Source organism: Saccostrea echinata, unplaced genomic scaffold, assembly GCF_033153115.1.
Source record: "Saccostrea echinata isolate AGI-Se365-2 ecotype Australia unplaced genomic scaffold, CSIRO_AGI_Sech_v1 ptg000029l, whole genome shotgun sequence".
NCBI classification, from domain to species: Eukaryota; Metazoa; Mollusca; class Bivalvia; order Ostreida; family Ostreidae; genus Saccostrea; species Saccostrea echinata.
Genome location: NW_026889778.1, coordinates 39,576,910 through 39,592,202, shown reverse-complemented (window position 1 = coordinate 39,592,202; position 15,293 = coordinate 39,576,910). Strand labels below are relative to the sequence as shown.

Here is a 15,293-nt window from a genome sequence, read left to right as displayed (position 1 = left end):
CTATATAGACTCAGTTAGGGAAATGCAACTTCAATCAAGTCAAATGTGATGTCATGTGATGTCACAGTCTAGACTGTCTCTTGTTTCTGTTTGAAGGTTAAAGAGGGGGATTAAAGTTTTTAAAAGTGTAAGCTATAAAATGGTTTTTTATGGTATACAATTGCACTTTCCCCAACGGTGGCACTGTAAAACATATTAGTGAGGAATTTTGCAATATTTCCTAAACTCAAAATCTTCTATAAGCCGTTTATATGTATATTGTCAAATTTTGCTATATAATAAAGTGTCAACTCATCACAAGTTTGCATCCTGTCCTGTGTATTTTTTAAAATTTCCACATCTGGCATGCTTGTCTAGGTTAATATACACTGTTAATGAGGATCGAGAGAAATTAAAACCACAGTAACCACTGGTAGCACAGTTGACACCTTGTTGATTAATTGTTATCAGTGGCAATAAACAGATATCTACCGATAAACATTAGAACTGCCATCTTTTTTTCCACATGGAAATACAGTATTATTCAAAGCAGATCAGTAAAAAATCCAGAATTCCTAAAAATTTGTAGAAATGGGATTTAAAAAACATATCAGAGACAAGTGGTAGAAAGGATTCGAAATCAGTAGACTTCCGAAAAAACTGGGAAAGTTGGCATGTATGTCTACCTAAGGTGCATTCATTGACCAAGTTTGATGATTCTTATAGTTTTTTAAGTTATGAGCTAGACAAGATTTTTCCATATTTGGTCATATCGTCTTAATCAAAGGTCACAGTGACCTACTTTTATTGTGCAACACACCTTCTATCCAAGATGTATCAGCTAAGAAAGTTTGAGCATTCTAGGCCGGACATGAAAAAGCTTACAGACAGACAGATAGACAGACGAACATGAACTCCATACCATAATACATGTATGTCCCGTCTTAAGAAGAGTGTATAAATACAACATGAATGCTGGCATAGTTCTGAAAGTCAACTTGAAGATCTTGTGACCTAGAAACTTACCAAACCCGATTCCAAATCCAGCAGATAAGCTGTTTTTTCACCCAAATCAAGTTTTAAACACTGGTTTCGAGCAGATGGAAGCCAAAAGTTTTTCTTTGATGAACAATTTGCTTTTTCTGTACAACTAAAAAAGAAAAAAAGTTAATTTTTTATACTTGTATTAAACAAGAGGCAAACAGGCTTTAATGGTCACCTGAATGACAATATGCATTTTTTCTGAGCTGACATAATGCTTTCTTTTTTTATTATCAATGCTCTCATTATACTTGAGCCTACATCTCATCTTGGTGCAAATGGCAATGATTATTCAAAAAATTCTTCTAAAGGTCCATAGACCACAACGCTCACCTAAGAAATTTTGGCACTGCTTGAGATATGATTTTTAGAGACTTATCCTACTTATTCACACGTCAAAAAAACTTCTGATACCTAGTTTGGTTGCTCCCTTCTCCTGATATATCCAACTTGACACTGCACTGCATGAGGTGATGACTATACAGTAAAACTTTTTTATGAGGAACTTGGATATAAGGAAATGTTGGATATAGCAAAGTTTTCTTTTCCCTATTCCTCACATCATTGCATTTTCTTTCATGGATACAAGGAACTAAAAATTAATATCCTGAGGACTTCCTAATTTTATGTTCATCAATATGACAATTGTATCCCTGCTGATCTTCATCAGATGCTTCTCCGTATATCCCACGGTAAAATTCTAACCCTATACTGTAGATTCCTTATTTTTCGCGAGTACTTATTATCGCGAAATGGCTCTTTCACGTCAAATCCCGAGAACAATAATTCGCGATTGGACGGTTGATCAAGGGGTTTTACATTGATTTCAGCACCATAAAAATAAAAGCGAGAAATTTTATTTCGCGAGTGGTGCTTCTCGCGTAATTACGCGATAATTAATTCCTCGTGTATATTTAGGAAACTACAGTATTGTGACCACATCCTAGCTCCAAGAGTCATGATTCTAACAAACCTGATATTTTACCCTGCATGGGGATACTTCAATGTATACATGTATCATAATGACAAAGTGAAGCCTGCTTTCTTCAATGAAAAGATTTTTAAAGATATTTCTAATCTTATAGATTTCTTTAGAATCATTTTAATTAATTGGGGACTAGATATAATTGTGGCATTGATTACTGTAAACCAACAATTAAAGATTATGATTTTACAACAAATTTAATTTGTACATCAATTCAGTCGACATAAATATAAGTATACTTTCGTTTTAGATTTACTAGCCCAACGGTTTAACACAGTATACATTTATCATAGCCCGACCTCTAAAATTGATAGCCCCAGGCATCAGGCGGTGGTAATTGCATACCCCTGAAGCCCACCAGCTGATCAATGGTAAAGCATAACACCTTGTAAATTCATTAAAATTTAAAACGGAGGAAGCTGAAACAGTGCATATTATGAGGCATCCGCAAATATTTGCCCTAACAGAAATAATAAGCATTGCAGCAACACATACCTGTGAGTATCAACGCACCAGCCACATTTAGAATCCTTAGCCATCATACAAGATGTGCAGTTTCCAACAAATTCCTCGCACTTTTTCTCCGGTGAATATTTAAAAATCTGAAGTGGGAATTAAGTTGACAATTCATTTATTTACAAAAATTATGGTTAATATTACCATATAAATTCAGGTTTCATCGTAAAATATTCCCAGATCACAGTCAAGAAATGAACTAGGTACTGGCTTAAAATTCATATGACATTGTGTGTGTGTCTGCATGATACAATGACCCAGTCCCAATTAAAAGACTCTTTTTTTAAAAATAGCTAAAATTTGCGAAAGACAAGCATATTGAATTTTTCTAAGCTTTTTATCAGGTATCTGCTGAATTTTTGGTTTACCATAATTAACAAAGATGTGCACAGAGGACATATACAGTCCCTGAAACTTTCTACTTTCCCATTCTTCCGTTCACTCACTGTGCATTCACTGTTCGTTCAGCTTGCGCTCACCATTTGATTTCCAATCAGTTTTGTGTTCACCTTTCACCTACCACTCGCGTTCACAAAGCATCCAGCGTTCGCTCTCCGTTCGCACATATTGTGTTCAATCACTCACTGTTTGTTCAGCGTTCACTTACCATTCAGCTTGCATTGTTCTTTGGAACTCCAAAGTGAAAGGATCGATTTAATTGGTGATAAATTGAAAAAGGAACTTATGCGCAAAGCTGGAAGGAAATTTTCATATGATATCAGGAATATAATTCTTAATTATAAATCATCTGGACTTATATCTACAGTGAAAATTTAAACAAAACTGCATACCACTGACCAAATTTTGACTTACAATATACAAAATATTATAATCATTTTCAGAAAATCAGTTCTGTGGTTGATCAGAGGTATGTGTAGCATGATTATTCGTTGTTTTTTATTGAATGTGTCATTAGTCCATTGGTTGTAACTGTATATAGAAACATATTATAATTATAATGACAAACACCATGATGCAAGTCAGCAAGTTGCATTGTACTACAATGTACTGCATTTTCAATATACATTCCAAAAAAATCTGTCATTTAAAAGGGAAGGGGTAGTTTTTGTACGAGGGCAATCTGCTTTCTTCATAATTATGTTTAATTCTTGTCAAGTTACAAGGGGTTCAAGTCAGTTTCGTGTCATATAAATTTAATTTCTCAGAAAATACAAACCCCCTTTTTCTCTTAAAATCTGCACACGCCGTGGGCTATTATTTGGTCATACTGTTTATTATGACATTTGTGTCACATATACACATATACTGTGAAATCATAATTACGATGGGGTTTAATTTTCATTGTTTTTGAGGTATGGAGAGACCCACAAATTTATGACCATCACGAAATGTAAAATTTCATATGCATTACTACTAAATATTCTCCAACCACGAAATCAAATCCCCACAAACGCAGTATTTTTTCCACAAACCTCAAAAATTTTACCTCACAAAAATATATGATTTTACAGTAATAGCTTTGTGAATAAATAATTATTAACTAGTCTCTATTAATACTGCCCACTTTAATGAAATGTATAGAGATCTTTTCAGGCATACCTGCCAAGTGACCCGCATTCGGTGGGTCACACCCGCAAAACTGACCTTTCACCTGCCACTCATAATGACCAATGGTGTGTCATAGTCTTCACCCGCAAAATAAATCATCTTGATTAATTAAATTAAACACAACTTTATGGTATATATTCATCTACAAAATATTGAATTTTCTGTTTATTACATTTTCTTTGATTTTCCCTTTGCCTCTGTCTTTTCTCAACACAGTGCCCTAGGCTGTGATGTCATAGTTGAGCAGTTGAGACGTCATAGCTTAATTAGCAATTGTGAGATTGAAAACATTGCAACATGGATTTTAGCAACATATTTGGGAAGAAATTGGCAGTTTTAGTGTCTATCAAGATGGTTTAGTTATTATCTCTATCTAATGACAGGCCAGAAATCATTTTTTACTTACTTTTATATCCTTTCACACTGTGAGAGAATGTTAATATCACTTTTATTCAATAAATACATCAGAGTTTTCACTTTTGAAAATGTAATAAATATATTTATACATATATGTTCACTATTTTATTTTTGGAATTTTCCCCCAACAAATTGGGAGAAATTGAATTTATTTTCCATTGGTATGGGGCCGAATTTCGGCATCTGAGAAGGTACTGAGGGTACTGATGAATTGCTGAAATTAAATGTATCTACAGATATTAAGGAGAGACAAGAAAAGAATAGCTGTGATTAACAATTTAGTTCATGCATTTAAATTGCGATTTAGTGATGCATGTGTACTGTCAATACTGTAACTGATAAAGAGAGCTCATGGAGTGCACATGGTGTAGGAGGTTTTTTTTTTTTGAGATTTAATTATATGACCAAAGACTAAAGCAGAGTTGGGGGGGGGGGGGGGGGGGGGGTAAGGAACCTTTAAAATTTTTTGGTTTTTTCATTTAGTATGGAATTTTTATTGAAAATTCCCCCTTTCCTAATTTTTTTGTAGGATCATTGAACCTTCTTTTTTTTTTTCTTAGTTAGAAAAGAATAAAAAGGAAAAGAAATTGTTGAAAACATGGAAACATTGATAAATTTACCTCCAACCCTGCATGAAGTAGGTTTTTAGTACTCTGGGCAGTTACTGTAAATGTTTGGTTTTCCCCTTTCCTTTGGATGGATGTTTTTTTTTTTTTAATTTCAATTACCGTATTTGGCTGAATATAATACGCACTTTTTTCCCAAAATAATTTTCTGTGAGAAAGGGGTGCGTATTTTACACCACAATGGGATTTTGTTAGGTTTTTTTTTCATGTGAAACACGGCTATCATACGCACATACCGTAGTATTACCTACAGACTTGTGCAATTTCTTGCTGTTTATCGCCGTATTTAAAACTTCGGAAAGTTATTGTTGGAATGTAGACTTGTTAAAAATGTTATATTTATAACCTTTTGATAGTTAAATTAAATTTAAAAGCAAGTTAAAATTAATTTGAGCTGCATGTTCATCGTCTCCGTGTAGGCCGCCATTAACGATGTTATTTATAGATGTTCACACATTCCTTTGCCACGTGCTTCCGTAATCATAGTACACATGTACCTAATCAGTCAGACAAGTAATAAGTCATTTTTTAATGAAATACAATAAAATTTATTTTAGGTTTTAAATAACTCAGTGAAAATTCATTTCAACATAAACATCCCTCTATACGTCCCAATGAATGGAAGCCAATGTTGTGAACACATGCGCTTGTCACTTGATAATAACCCCTCAACACCCCTCCAGGCAATTAAATTGTTCACCGACTCCAAAGCATTGTTTTTACAGTTAGAGCACTGATTATTTACTGCCCTTATTAATGGCTTTGATTATTTTCTTTGTTAAAAATCGGGGGGTTGGTTTATGATCGTTCGTATGTATAAACGTGTGTTGATTACGACACATTAAACAGTTAAACGCTTGTTAAATGTAATTTTACTTTAACTTATATTGGCCTCATGTTAAAATGATTGAGAGTTAAAAAAGGAAATATGAAGTATGTTGAAACTTGAGTGTTATCATTTACTCGTGCTCTGTAGAAAATAAGATATCCACGAAGATTACCTCGATGTTTGAAGACATATATCCCACCTTTGTACATCATTTTTCACAGCTTTGGAGGTGTGTTGATAACTACACTTTATACGCTTGTTAAACTTTGATTTTATTTTTATAACATCAGCTATTAATTTAATTAATTAATTTCAAGTTCAAAAGTGGAAAATTGTAGTCTATGAATACTTTGATGTTGCAATATCGCTTGCCCTGTTAAATTTACATAATTTTCAACATGATTACCTTTAACTAAATATAAATATGACAACTGTTAAACTTGCAACAAATCTCGTGCTTTGTTGAAATAAAATTATTTCCACAAAGAATAGATAGAATACGGCGACATATAATTTCAATATCACCGTGTTCTAAAAAAAAATAAATAAATAATGAACTCTGTTAATACTTTAATGCAACATTATCTCGTGCTTTGTTAAAATAAATAATTTCCTCCAGATTGCCGCGATATGGAAAGTCAAGATTAAAAAATAAAAACGCATTTGAATAAAATATCGTGTTCTGTAAATTTTCGGCACTTTATCTCCGCGCTGATTTTCATAGCAAATTACCGCGATTTTCAAAAGTTCAGAACACCGCTTGGTAAAATTTTCTGCTGCGTATAATACAACCGAACTGCGTTTTTTCCCCCAGTTTCAGGCTCAAAAAGGGGGGTGCGTATTTTACACCAATGCGTATTATATTCGGCCAAATACGGTATTTCCCTGTTCCATAATTGTTTTCCATGAATTTTTCTTTCAAATGTCATAAAACTTGTTTGTGCTGGAACCTGTTTGAGGAAATACGCCTAAAGCACGTAAAACAGAGAGAGAGGGGGGATCTTTCTGATAAACAAATCAAAAGTTGGTAGCTACAGTATATTGTATAAAGGACTATTTTGATATACATCGAGAAATATGGACCTAATTCTGTTAACTTCACCCAGAAAATTAAGAATATTTTTAAAATTGACCAGAAACTTAAATCAATAGTTCTTGAGCAAGTCATTGCAGAAAAAAAACAATTTCAAAAACAATATGATAGAATAAAATGGCAATCTGGATTGTAAATAAAGTGCCCTGCCAAAGCATGATATGCCCGTCGATTACTGTTCAATTATCATAAACAGTTTAGGGTGCAAGAAAATCATGTTAACTTAATTGATACAAAGATTTCAATGATTTTTCCATTCCTTTTAATGTTTGATGTACATGCAACTCTTGTGGTGTAGGTATTAATTATAAAAAATAATACGTACATCAAAGATTTCTCGACTGGTTGTGTTAGAGCTTAACAAATATCCATTAATTGATCTGCAGTTTTGTTTATTGTATATTTTATTGTATATTTTATGATTAACAATGCTACAGCCTTATAACATATCAAAACAAACTAGAACTATCGAAAAGGGACAAATACCCCCCACTGGGTTTTTCAGAGAAGGTACCAAATCACTAATGTTTTCTATATGCGAGAGGTGTTCACAATTTGCTTAAACATTTAGAGTGAAAATTTAATTACTCATTATATTTTTTTAATGAATGACTAAGGTGCAGCCTAATAAAACATCAATACTAATAATTACAGTGGGTTTTTTTTATTACATTGAAAAAAAAGTTTACCACTATCTGTCATCTTTGTGAGACATATGACACTCTGCTTTGAAATTGATTGTTGAAAAAAATATTTATCATAATTAATTATACAAAATCAAATTGATCTTAATACCTTTATATCAAACTCATTTTAAAAATAAAAGGCTGGTCATCCAGTAACTATGTATTTTGACAGACTATAAATTAAAATTAAGAGAGTTAGAGAACAGAGATCTTTATTTCTTTCTGCCCAATTCTCAGGAGATATAGATAAGACCTGCTTGATCAGAGATGCCCTAACAGCTACCCACACTGAACTCATTAATTAATCTTTAACTGGATGTATGTCTCATTACTCATTACTCCCAAGGGGTAAATGGATTTACACTATCTGCTGTGTAATGTAAAAACTGTTTTTAATACTTTGTGATTTTTTTTTAGTTCGAATGAGTAGTTTTAAGCTGTAGTTCACATTTTTGTACAGATGTTCTAGAATCTATGTCTCAAACCTTAGACATGAACCCAAAATGACTAAGTCAATAAAAATGAAAAAAAACACCTGTAAAATGCAGAAAAATTATTAAATAATGTTGAAAATACCAGGTGCACATCTTCATATGGTAAATAATAAGTGTACAAATTTTCATACAAATCTATGCAATAGTCTCTGGGAACAGATCCGGACAAAACCACATAAAAAAATGAAAAAACACCTGTAAAATGCAAAAAAAAATATCCAATCATGATGAAAATACCAGGTGCACACCTTCAAATGGCAAATAATAAGTGTACAAATTTTCAGACAAATCCTTGCAACAGTTTCCAAGAAATGGTCCAGACAATATCTCGTCTACAGACAGACGGACAGACAGACGGACATGCTGATTCCAATATACACCCCCCCTAAACTTCGTTTGCAGGGGGTATAATTATGTTTATTTTTTAGACTATAAAGGATCAATTGCCATAACTATGGTCAGGGGCCCCTTTTCCTACGATGAATTATAATAAATCTATAATCATTCTGATTATTTTCAAACAAGAGTGAAGGAATATGATACCTTCTGAATAGTGTTGACAGTTCGTACAATGTATTGTTTATAATTTTGAAAAACACTGCATTATCTATGAATTTTTAGACCCTTTGATAGCAAAATTTGACCTAGTTTGTGACCATCCTTTATGGTTATTATTATTTTGCACATAGTCGCTTACAAAGAACAAAATTGTCCATGGCAATCCGATGACTGAATGACAAAACATTCTGGTTTACTAGATGTTTATATTTTATCAAAGACATGTGGTATAGGTCAATTTACAGGAAGAAACAAGACCTTTCAGTTAATCTGCGCAATTAACATAGAATATACAAAATGTATACAAGATATATACACATCACCAAGCTCCTCGATACAACAGGTGAACTACATGTTCCAGTTCGATTTCTACAAATTTATTGATTTTAATTCCTTCAATTACCTTCAAGATGTCATGGCGTAATGGATGAAGTGACAGACTGCCATGCGGGGGGCCACAGTTCGACCCCATGTTCCTGCAGATTTTTTTTCTTAGATTCACTTTTTTAATTTTTTTAAATTCAAAATAGATTTATTTAATACATTTATAATAGGAAAACTGGAAATTAAAAATCTTAGTTTAAAAATAAGCTGACTATTTAAAAAAAAAGAAGATACAACTGAAAGATAACTGAAAGGCCACTGAAATGTATCTGCTATTCAGTCGACTGAATGGTAACTGAAAGGTCACAGAAATGTCATGGGAAAGGATCTTTTCAGTGACCATTCAGTGGGCATTCAGTTACCATTCTGTCGACTGAATGGTGTAATTTCATCCTGTGATATCTACTACATTTCAAACTTTAAATGGTCAACAAAAGCCTTTTACACATGACAATATGTGTATAAACAGGAATACATGTAGCCAATTGTCCACCAATCACCTTACAATTTTACAAGACTATAAAATTATACAGTAAATGTATCAATTGTTTGTAATTGTGAGCATGGAATTTGTAGATTCATATTAAATCTGTGATTGAAATGCATACAAAATTGCCCATCAGAAAGCAAGTATTAAAAAAATGCCTTTTTTCAAGCAATCCATTATATTTTCCTAGTATTATTTGTAGTACTCACTCGTAATGCAACTCGGCTGAATGAAAGTAAGAAAGTCACACTGGTGCCTCAATTAGCATATGAATTTATTCTTACATCAGAAAAAAATACCTTCCTCGTTCTGTTCATAATGGGAAAGGCCAGTTAGATTTTACAATGTTTTAAAACATATTTGAGCGCAATAGGTACAATTTTCTCCTTTCACATATAGGCAGATTTCTCTAAAATACAATGACCAGCCAAAGGACAAAAATGTATCTCCTTGCACTCATATATTTCAAGGGCTTCAAAGAGTGGGGCGGGGCCAAACTTCTGCCTTCACAGGATTTGATCATGTGACCGACCCACTTCATTTCCCAGTGAAGTTTTTATTAAACTTATTTATTTTTCAAGTGCAACAATTACAGTATTCAATTGGGAATATAAAGACAGCACACTTTATATACCTCTTTGTACATGTAATAAAAAAAAAATCTTTGTCAAACACTTGACAGACTTTTTGAATTATCCTATGATTATTTTTCTTCTTATTACAATTGATTGCTATTTGATTATTGGTTTGCTAAATATTTTTTTTCATGCAGGAAATATTTAACAGCACCTTAATATACACATACATATACTTTTATCCTGTAAGAAACATGAAAGTATATGCAAAATGCATTAAAGATGCACTACATTTCCATAACTATGTATGTGTCTTTATAATTTTTTTCTCTCGACAAAAAGTGATGTACACAATATTAATCTATAAATCTTAGACTAGTAATTTTCAAATTTTAGAACTACAAGATTAAATCACCGGTTAAATTTACTTTTCTCTATGAATACGGAATAAGTACAGTAAAAGGAAAACCCGGAAAAAACCGTTCAGCTTGGGCTCACCTAGCATTCATCCTGCGTTCAACATTCACTTTGCGCTCATGTTCGTGCTCCGTTCACATTCTGCATTAGCTCACCATTCATAACTGTTCACCAAGTTGTGTTCAGCTTTCACACATCGTTCACTCAACATTTGCTCTGCATTTGTTCTCGGTTCACTCACCATTCAAGTGAGAAAGTAGAACATTTCATGGATTGTAAGCCTACAAACTCAGGGTTGAGATTAAAAGATCAATGTCTGATACAAAAAAAAAAAACTAACTCAGATAGGAATATTAGCATTTCAGGATCAAATTTGAATCAACTTTCATCACATTTAGTTCTTGAGGGGGAGGGGGTGGTCTTAAGAAAACTGTGAATTTAATTTCCTTTGACATTGAATTTTTGATCTCACCCTTAACTGTACCAAAAAGGGTCAATTAAAGTACTGCATATAAATAAATATGAAATATTATGCAACACAGTAAAGTGAATTCAAAAGTTCTTGACAAAAAGAATTTACCCTATTTACTTGCCTTTAAGTTGTTTCGCTTATATTTCAGAATACTTTGGAGGAGTTTGCCATTGCAATTGACCTGCTTATAATTCGGTACTTTTTTTTTAATTCATATTCTATTGTACTTACCTGCATGTGTTTCAAAGTTCATATTGGGTATGAAATTGGTATTTTGATCTTTCTTTAACAATTTAATCACCTATATTAAAAGATCATTAAAATCTGTAAGCACTTATGTTAATATGCATTAAGTGATATTAGATCTCGGTTTCCCAGGGATCGACATTAACGGTTGTCCGATTGCCCGGGACAAGTAAATTTTCAGTTCGGGCAAGTGAAACTGTCGACATACTTGTCCAATTTGGCAAGTAAATTTTTCTCCTAGAAGTGTACATATTTATTGAGTTTACATTGATGTATAAATGAAAAAAATAAATTGTACAATTGATTTACGCTAGGTATCTGACTGACATTGAATTGCATTCGGAATTCCTTGGTAGTTTTCTAGATTATACCACCCATTTAAATATCCGGTTCGTTATTCTGTTTTCTTTCGTGGTAAATACGTTCTACGTCTATCTATGTTAACTTCATATTAATTAAGAAATAAGATTATTTATTCACTCAAAGAAGACACAATGTATCCCGATCAAGATATTATGTTTCGTAACAACTATCTTCCTTAAGCGTTGCTTCACAGTTATCTCTGAAAATCGCGATTCTCAAAGGATTCTACATAAAAATAAAATTTTGAAAATATGGATTTTATTAAAAGGAAACAGAGGGTTATTGCTGCATGACAGTGTGTACGTTAACAGGTTATATTGACGAGGACAGTGGTACATATTTATGTACAAAACACAGCATCGAAATTTTTTTCATGTATTTTAATTTGCCAAGTTGACAGTAGTGTATTTGGTCACACTTTTTCCTATCATAACATTTACAGTAATGAACAAGATTTTTCTTTGCTAATTTTGGGCAACCATGTTTTGCATTCGGACAAGTCAAAGTTTGAGATGACTTGCCCGAAGGGCAAGTGAATCTGAAAGTTAATGTCTATCCCTGTTTCCTGCATAAGATAAATTTCTGACCAGTCCTATATAAATGATAATCGTTTTAGCTTATTTCTCTGCCAGAAAAAATACCAAATTTTTGGGACTCGCTTAGAAGTTGGACATAAGAGTTTTGGACCAAAATTTTACTCCCAAAAATCTAACTTAAAGGCAAGAATATACGGTACCTACAATGTACATACATACAGTACAGGCCACGAGTTTTCCCCGAAAAACACAGGGCCCCGTGGACCGCAAGTCCACGCTTCTGCGTGGACCTTGATCAATGTCGGCGTCTTTGAAGTTAGGATGTCTGCGCACCGTGTAACATGGTGTGTACGCGCGGTGTATCACAGTGTCCCATTACGATATCATGCAGAACTTAAAAAAATATTCATTGTCATTGTTTAATCAATTATTTCAATTTCCTTTGAATTGTTTTTTTTTTTTTTTTTTTTTTTTTTTTTTACTTTTTTCTTAAATATTAGTTCTTCATTATCGATATACAGAATGATGTTTGAACAAATATGTCCTAAAATCTAAGATCCACGTCATCGTGCCCAGCACCGAAAAGACAAAGTCTTCAAATGTGTACACATATCCATGTAAGTCGTGTTTCAAAACCTAGTTATACGAGAGGAAAAATATGTTCGGTAAACTATTCTATTATTATGCTTAGAAGGAATAGTGATTACACTTTCGTAAATAAATACCTGGTTGTCTTTTCTTTCGATTATTATAATAGCTGTGTTCATTTTAATTACAGTCATTTTCATAATTTTTTGTTTGCGGCAAGTATGCATTCATATGTTGTATTTATCAGATACATATTTTATTTTATAAATCATTTCTACATAAAGAGAATTTAAAGAAAAAATATCTAAAATAAAATTTAAAACGTGTCAGATACACTCACATAATTCATAAACTCTCTGATAATTTAAGGATTATTGCAGTCTGTAATCTTGTAAAATATGGAGGTAAATTTTATACATCACACACAAAAAAAGTCGAGGTTTGGTATACTGTATAAATATTACCTTATCCTGAAATTATTTAATGAAAAATGTGTCGAACGGTTTTCGAAAAAAAAAATCAATTACATGTTTCGAATGTAGTTCGGGGATATAATAGAATAATAAAATGCATAGAATAAAGCTTCTCTTATGATCAAAGTCTTTGTAAAGTTATTATCATGGTTTTAGAGAAAAAAAAATGTAAATACATGTAGAAAAATCCCTGGCCTCTTTCAAGATATTACGTTTCCCTCCCCCCCCTTCTAAATTAATCGAGTCTGAAGATTTTTTTATGTTACGGTATTGTGAAATAAAACAACCATAATCTAACAGGTTACATGTTTATATGTGTCTGAAAAGGAATTATTTACAAAGTAAGTCTCTAATCAAGCCAAAGTACACGTGTGGTGGCGTAACTCGGTAGATGAATTTCGCTGAAAGTCAGTTGAGTGTGTTATACACTTGATGTGGTCAAAGACAAAAGGTGTGATAAACACACAGCGCCCCCGGCCCACCGGCTGTGTTCCAATATATTTTTAAGAAAGGTGTGAACTCGGAACTGACCATAAGAATGTTTCAAATCACAAGACTTTCCGCGTAAACAGACTCTCTAGGCCATCTAGCGTCGTGCGATTTTGATTGACAGGTGTAGCACGAGGATTTCGGGTGTAACCGAGAACAATATGTTGCAACTGGGTTGACTATGAAACAATGTTACAGAATTTAAATAGTATTATAGAATGGTTAATTGTGACTTTGGTAATGTAAATAAAACGAAGAATTAATTTTTTTTTTTTTTACAGATTTATGTGAAAAGGGGTTAAAAGAATCTCTCTCTCTTTCTCTCTCTCTGAATTTTTTTTTTTTACACACTTTTCAATTAAAGAAAAACTTATAAAATACTTAATCTGAAAGGGTTTTAAAACATAAATACTAGTTAATAACAAGGAAAAAAAAAACGTCGATTAGGAGAAATACGCTTCGGCATTATTAAACGAAGAATTTAATGATTTTTTTTCTTCAGACTTTTGTGAAAGGGGGTTAAGAGCATCTCTCTCTCTCTTTCCTTTCTCTCTCTGACATTGTTTCTTTACATAATTAAGGAAAAACATATTAAAGTCTTACACTGAAAGGATTTTTAAAACAGAATTTATACTTACTAGTTTATGTAAAGAATTTATTCTGTTACGAAAAATACGCACATTATTGTACACAGGAATTTTGCTCTCGATTCTCGCTTATAAATTCAGAATAATATAAGATTAACAAAATAAATGTGCTCTACACAAGAATATAAATGCTTGGTTTGTACACTACAACAAATACATGCAGCTCGGATCGTATATCACATGTAATACTGATCATGCCATTTCTTCGATAAGTGATTACCCATATCAAAAAATAATACATAAAAGTATATCTTTAATATATTTTTAATACAATCATTTTCGTATTGTTTAAAATTAATACAGAAAAAATATATTATTTTTGTATCACCAACAAATATAGGTAGATTATTTTTGTATTAAAATCTGACTTTGATTTTTTACAGGGTATTATTTTTGTATTTTTTGGGACTTAGATTATTTTCAGTATATCATTTTTGTATTTTTGTGGACTTAGTTTTTTTTCAAGTGTATTTTTTCTGTATTAAAATTGAACTTAGTAATTTTACAGAAAATTACATACAGTTAATCTGTATTATTTTTGTATTAAAATTGAACTTATTAATTTTACAGAAAATTACATACAGTTAGTCTGTATTATTTTTGTATTAAATTTGGACTTAATAATTTTTCAAAAAATACTATACAGTCAGTATGTATTTTTTTTATATTTATTTTGGACTTAGTGTTTTCTTTTACTGAAATTTGTATTTCTTTGAACTTAGGAAAATTTACAGAATGTCCTTGCAATAAGTCTGTTGGAATTAATATTTTTTCTCAGATTTTATTAATTAAGACCACTGCTATAAAGGTTGCTTTTATACTA

General features: G+C 32.2%; 1 protein-coding gene across 1 annotated transcript in view; it reads right to left on the bottom strand.

Moving 5' to 3' along the window:
* Positions 1 to 15,293, bottom strand: part of LOC133195298 (plexin-A4-like) — a 169,035-nt gene that overhangs the window by 120,393 nt on the left and 33,349 nt on the right. The window contains exons 4-5 of the mRNA XM_061331149.1: positions 2,501 to 2,607; positions 1,006 to 1,129 (exon numbers count right to left, since the gene is read on the bottom strand). Of these exons, the coding sequence (XP_061187133.1) occupies positions 1,006 to 1,129; positions 2,501 to 2,607 (231 nt within the window). The remainder of the gene's footprint in view (positions 1 to 1,005; positions 1,130 to 2,500; positions 2,608 to 15,293) is intronic.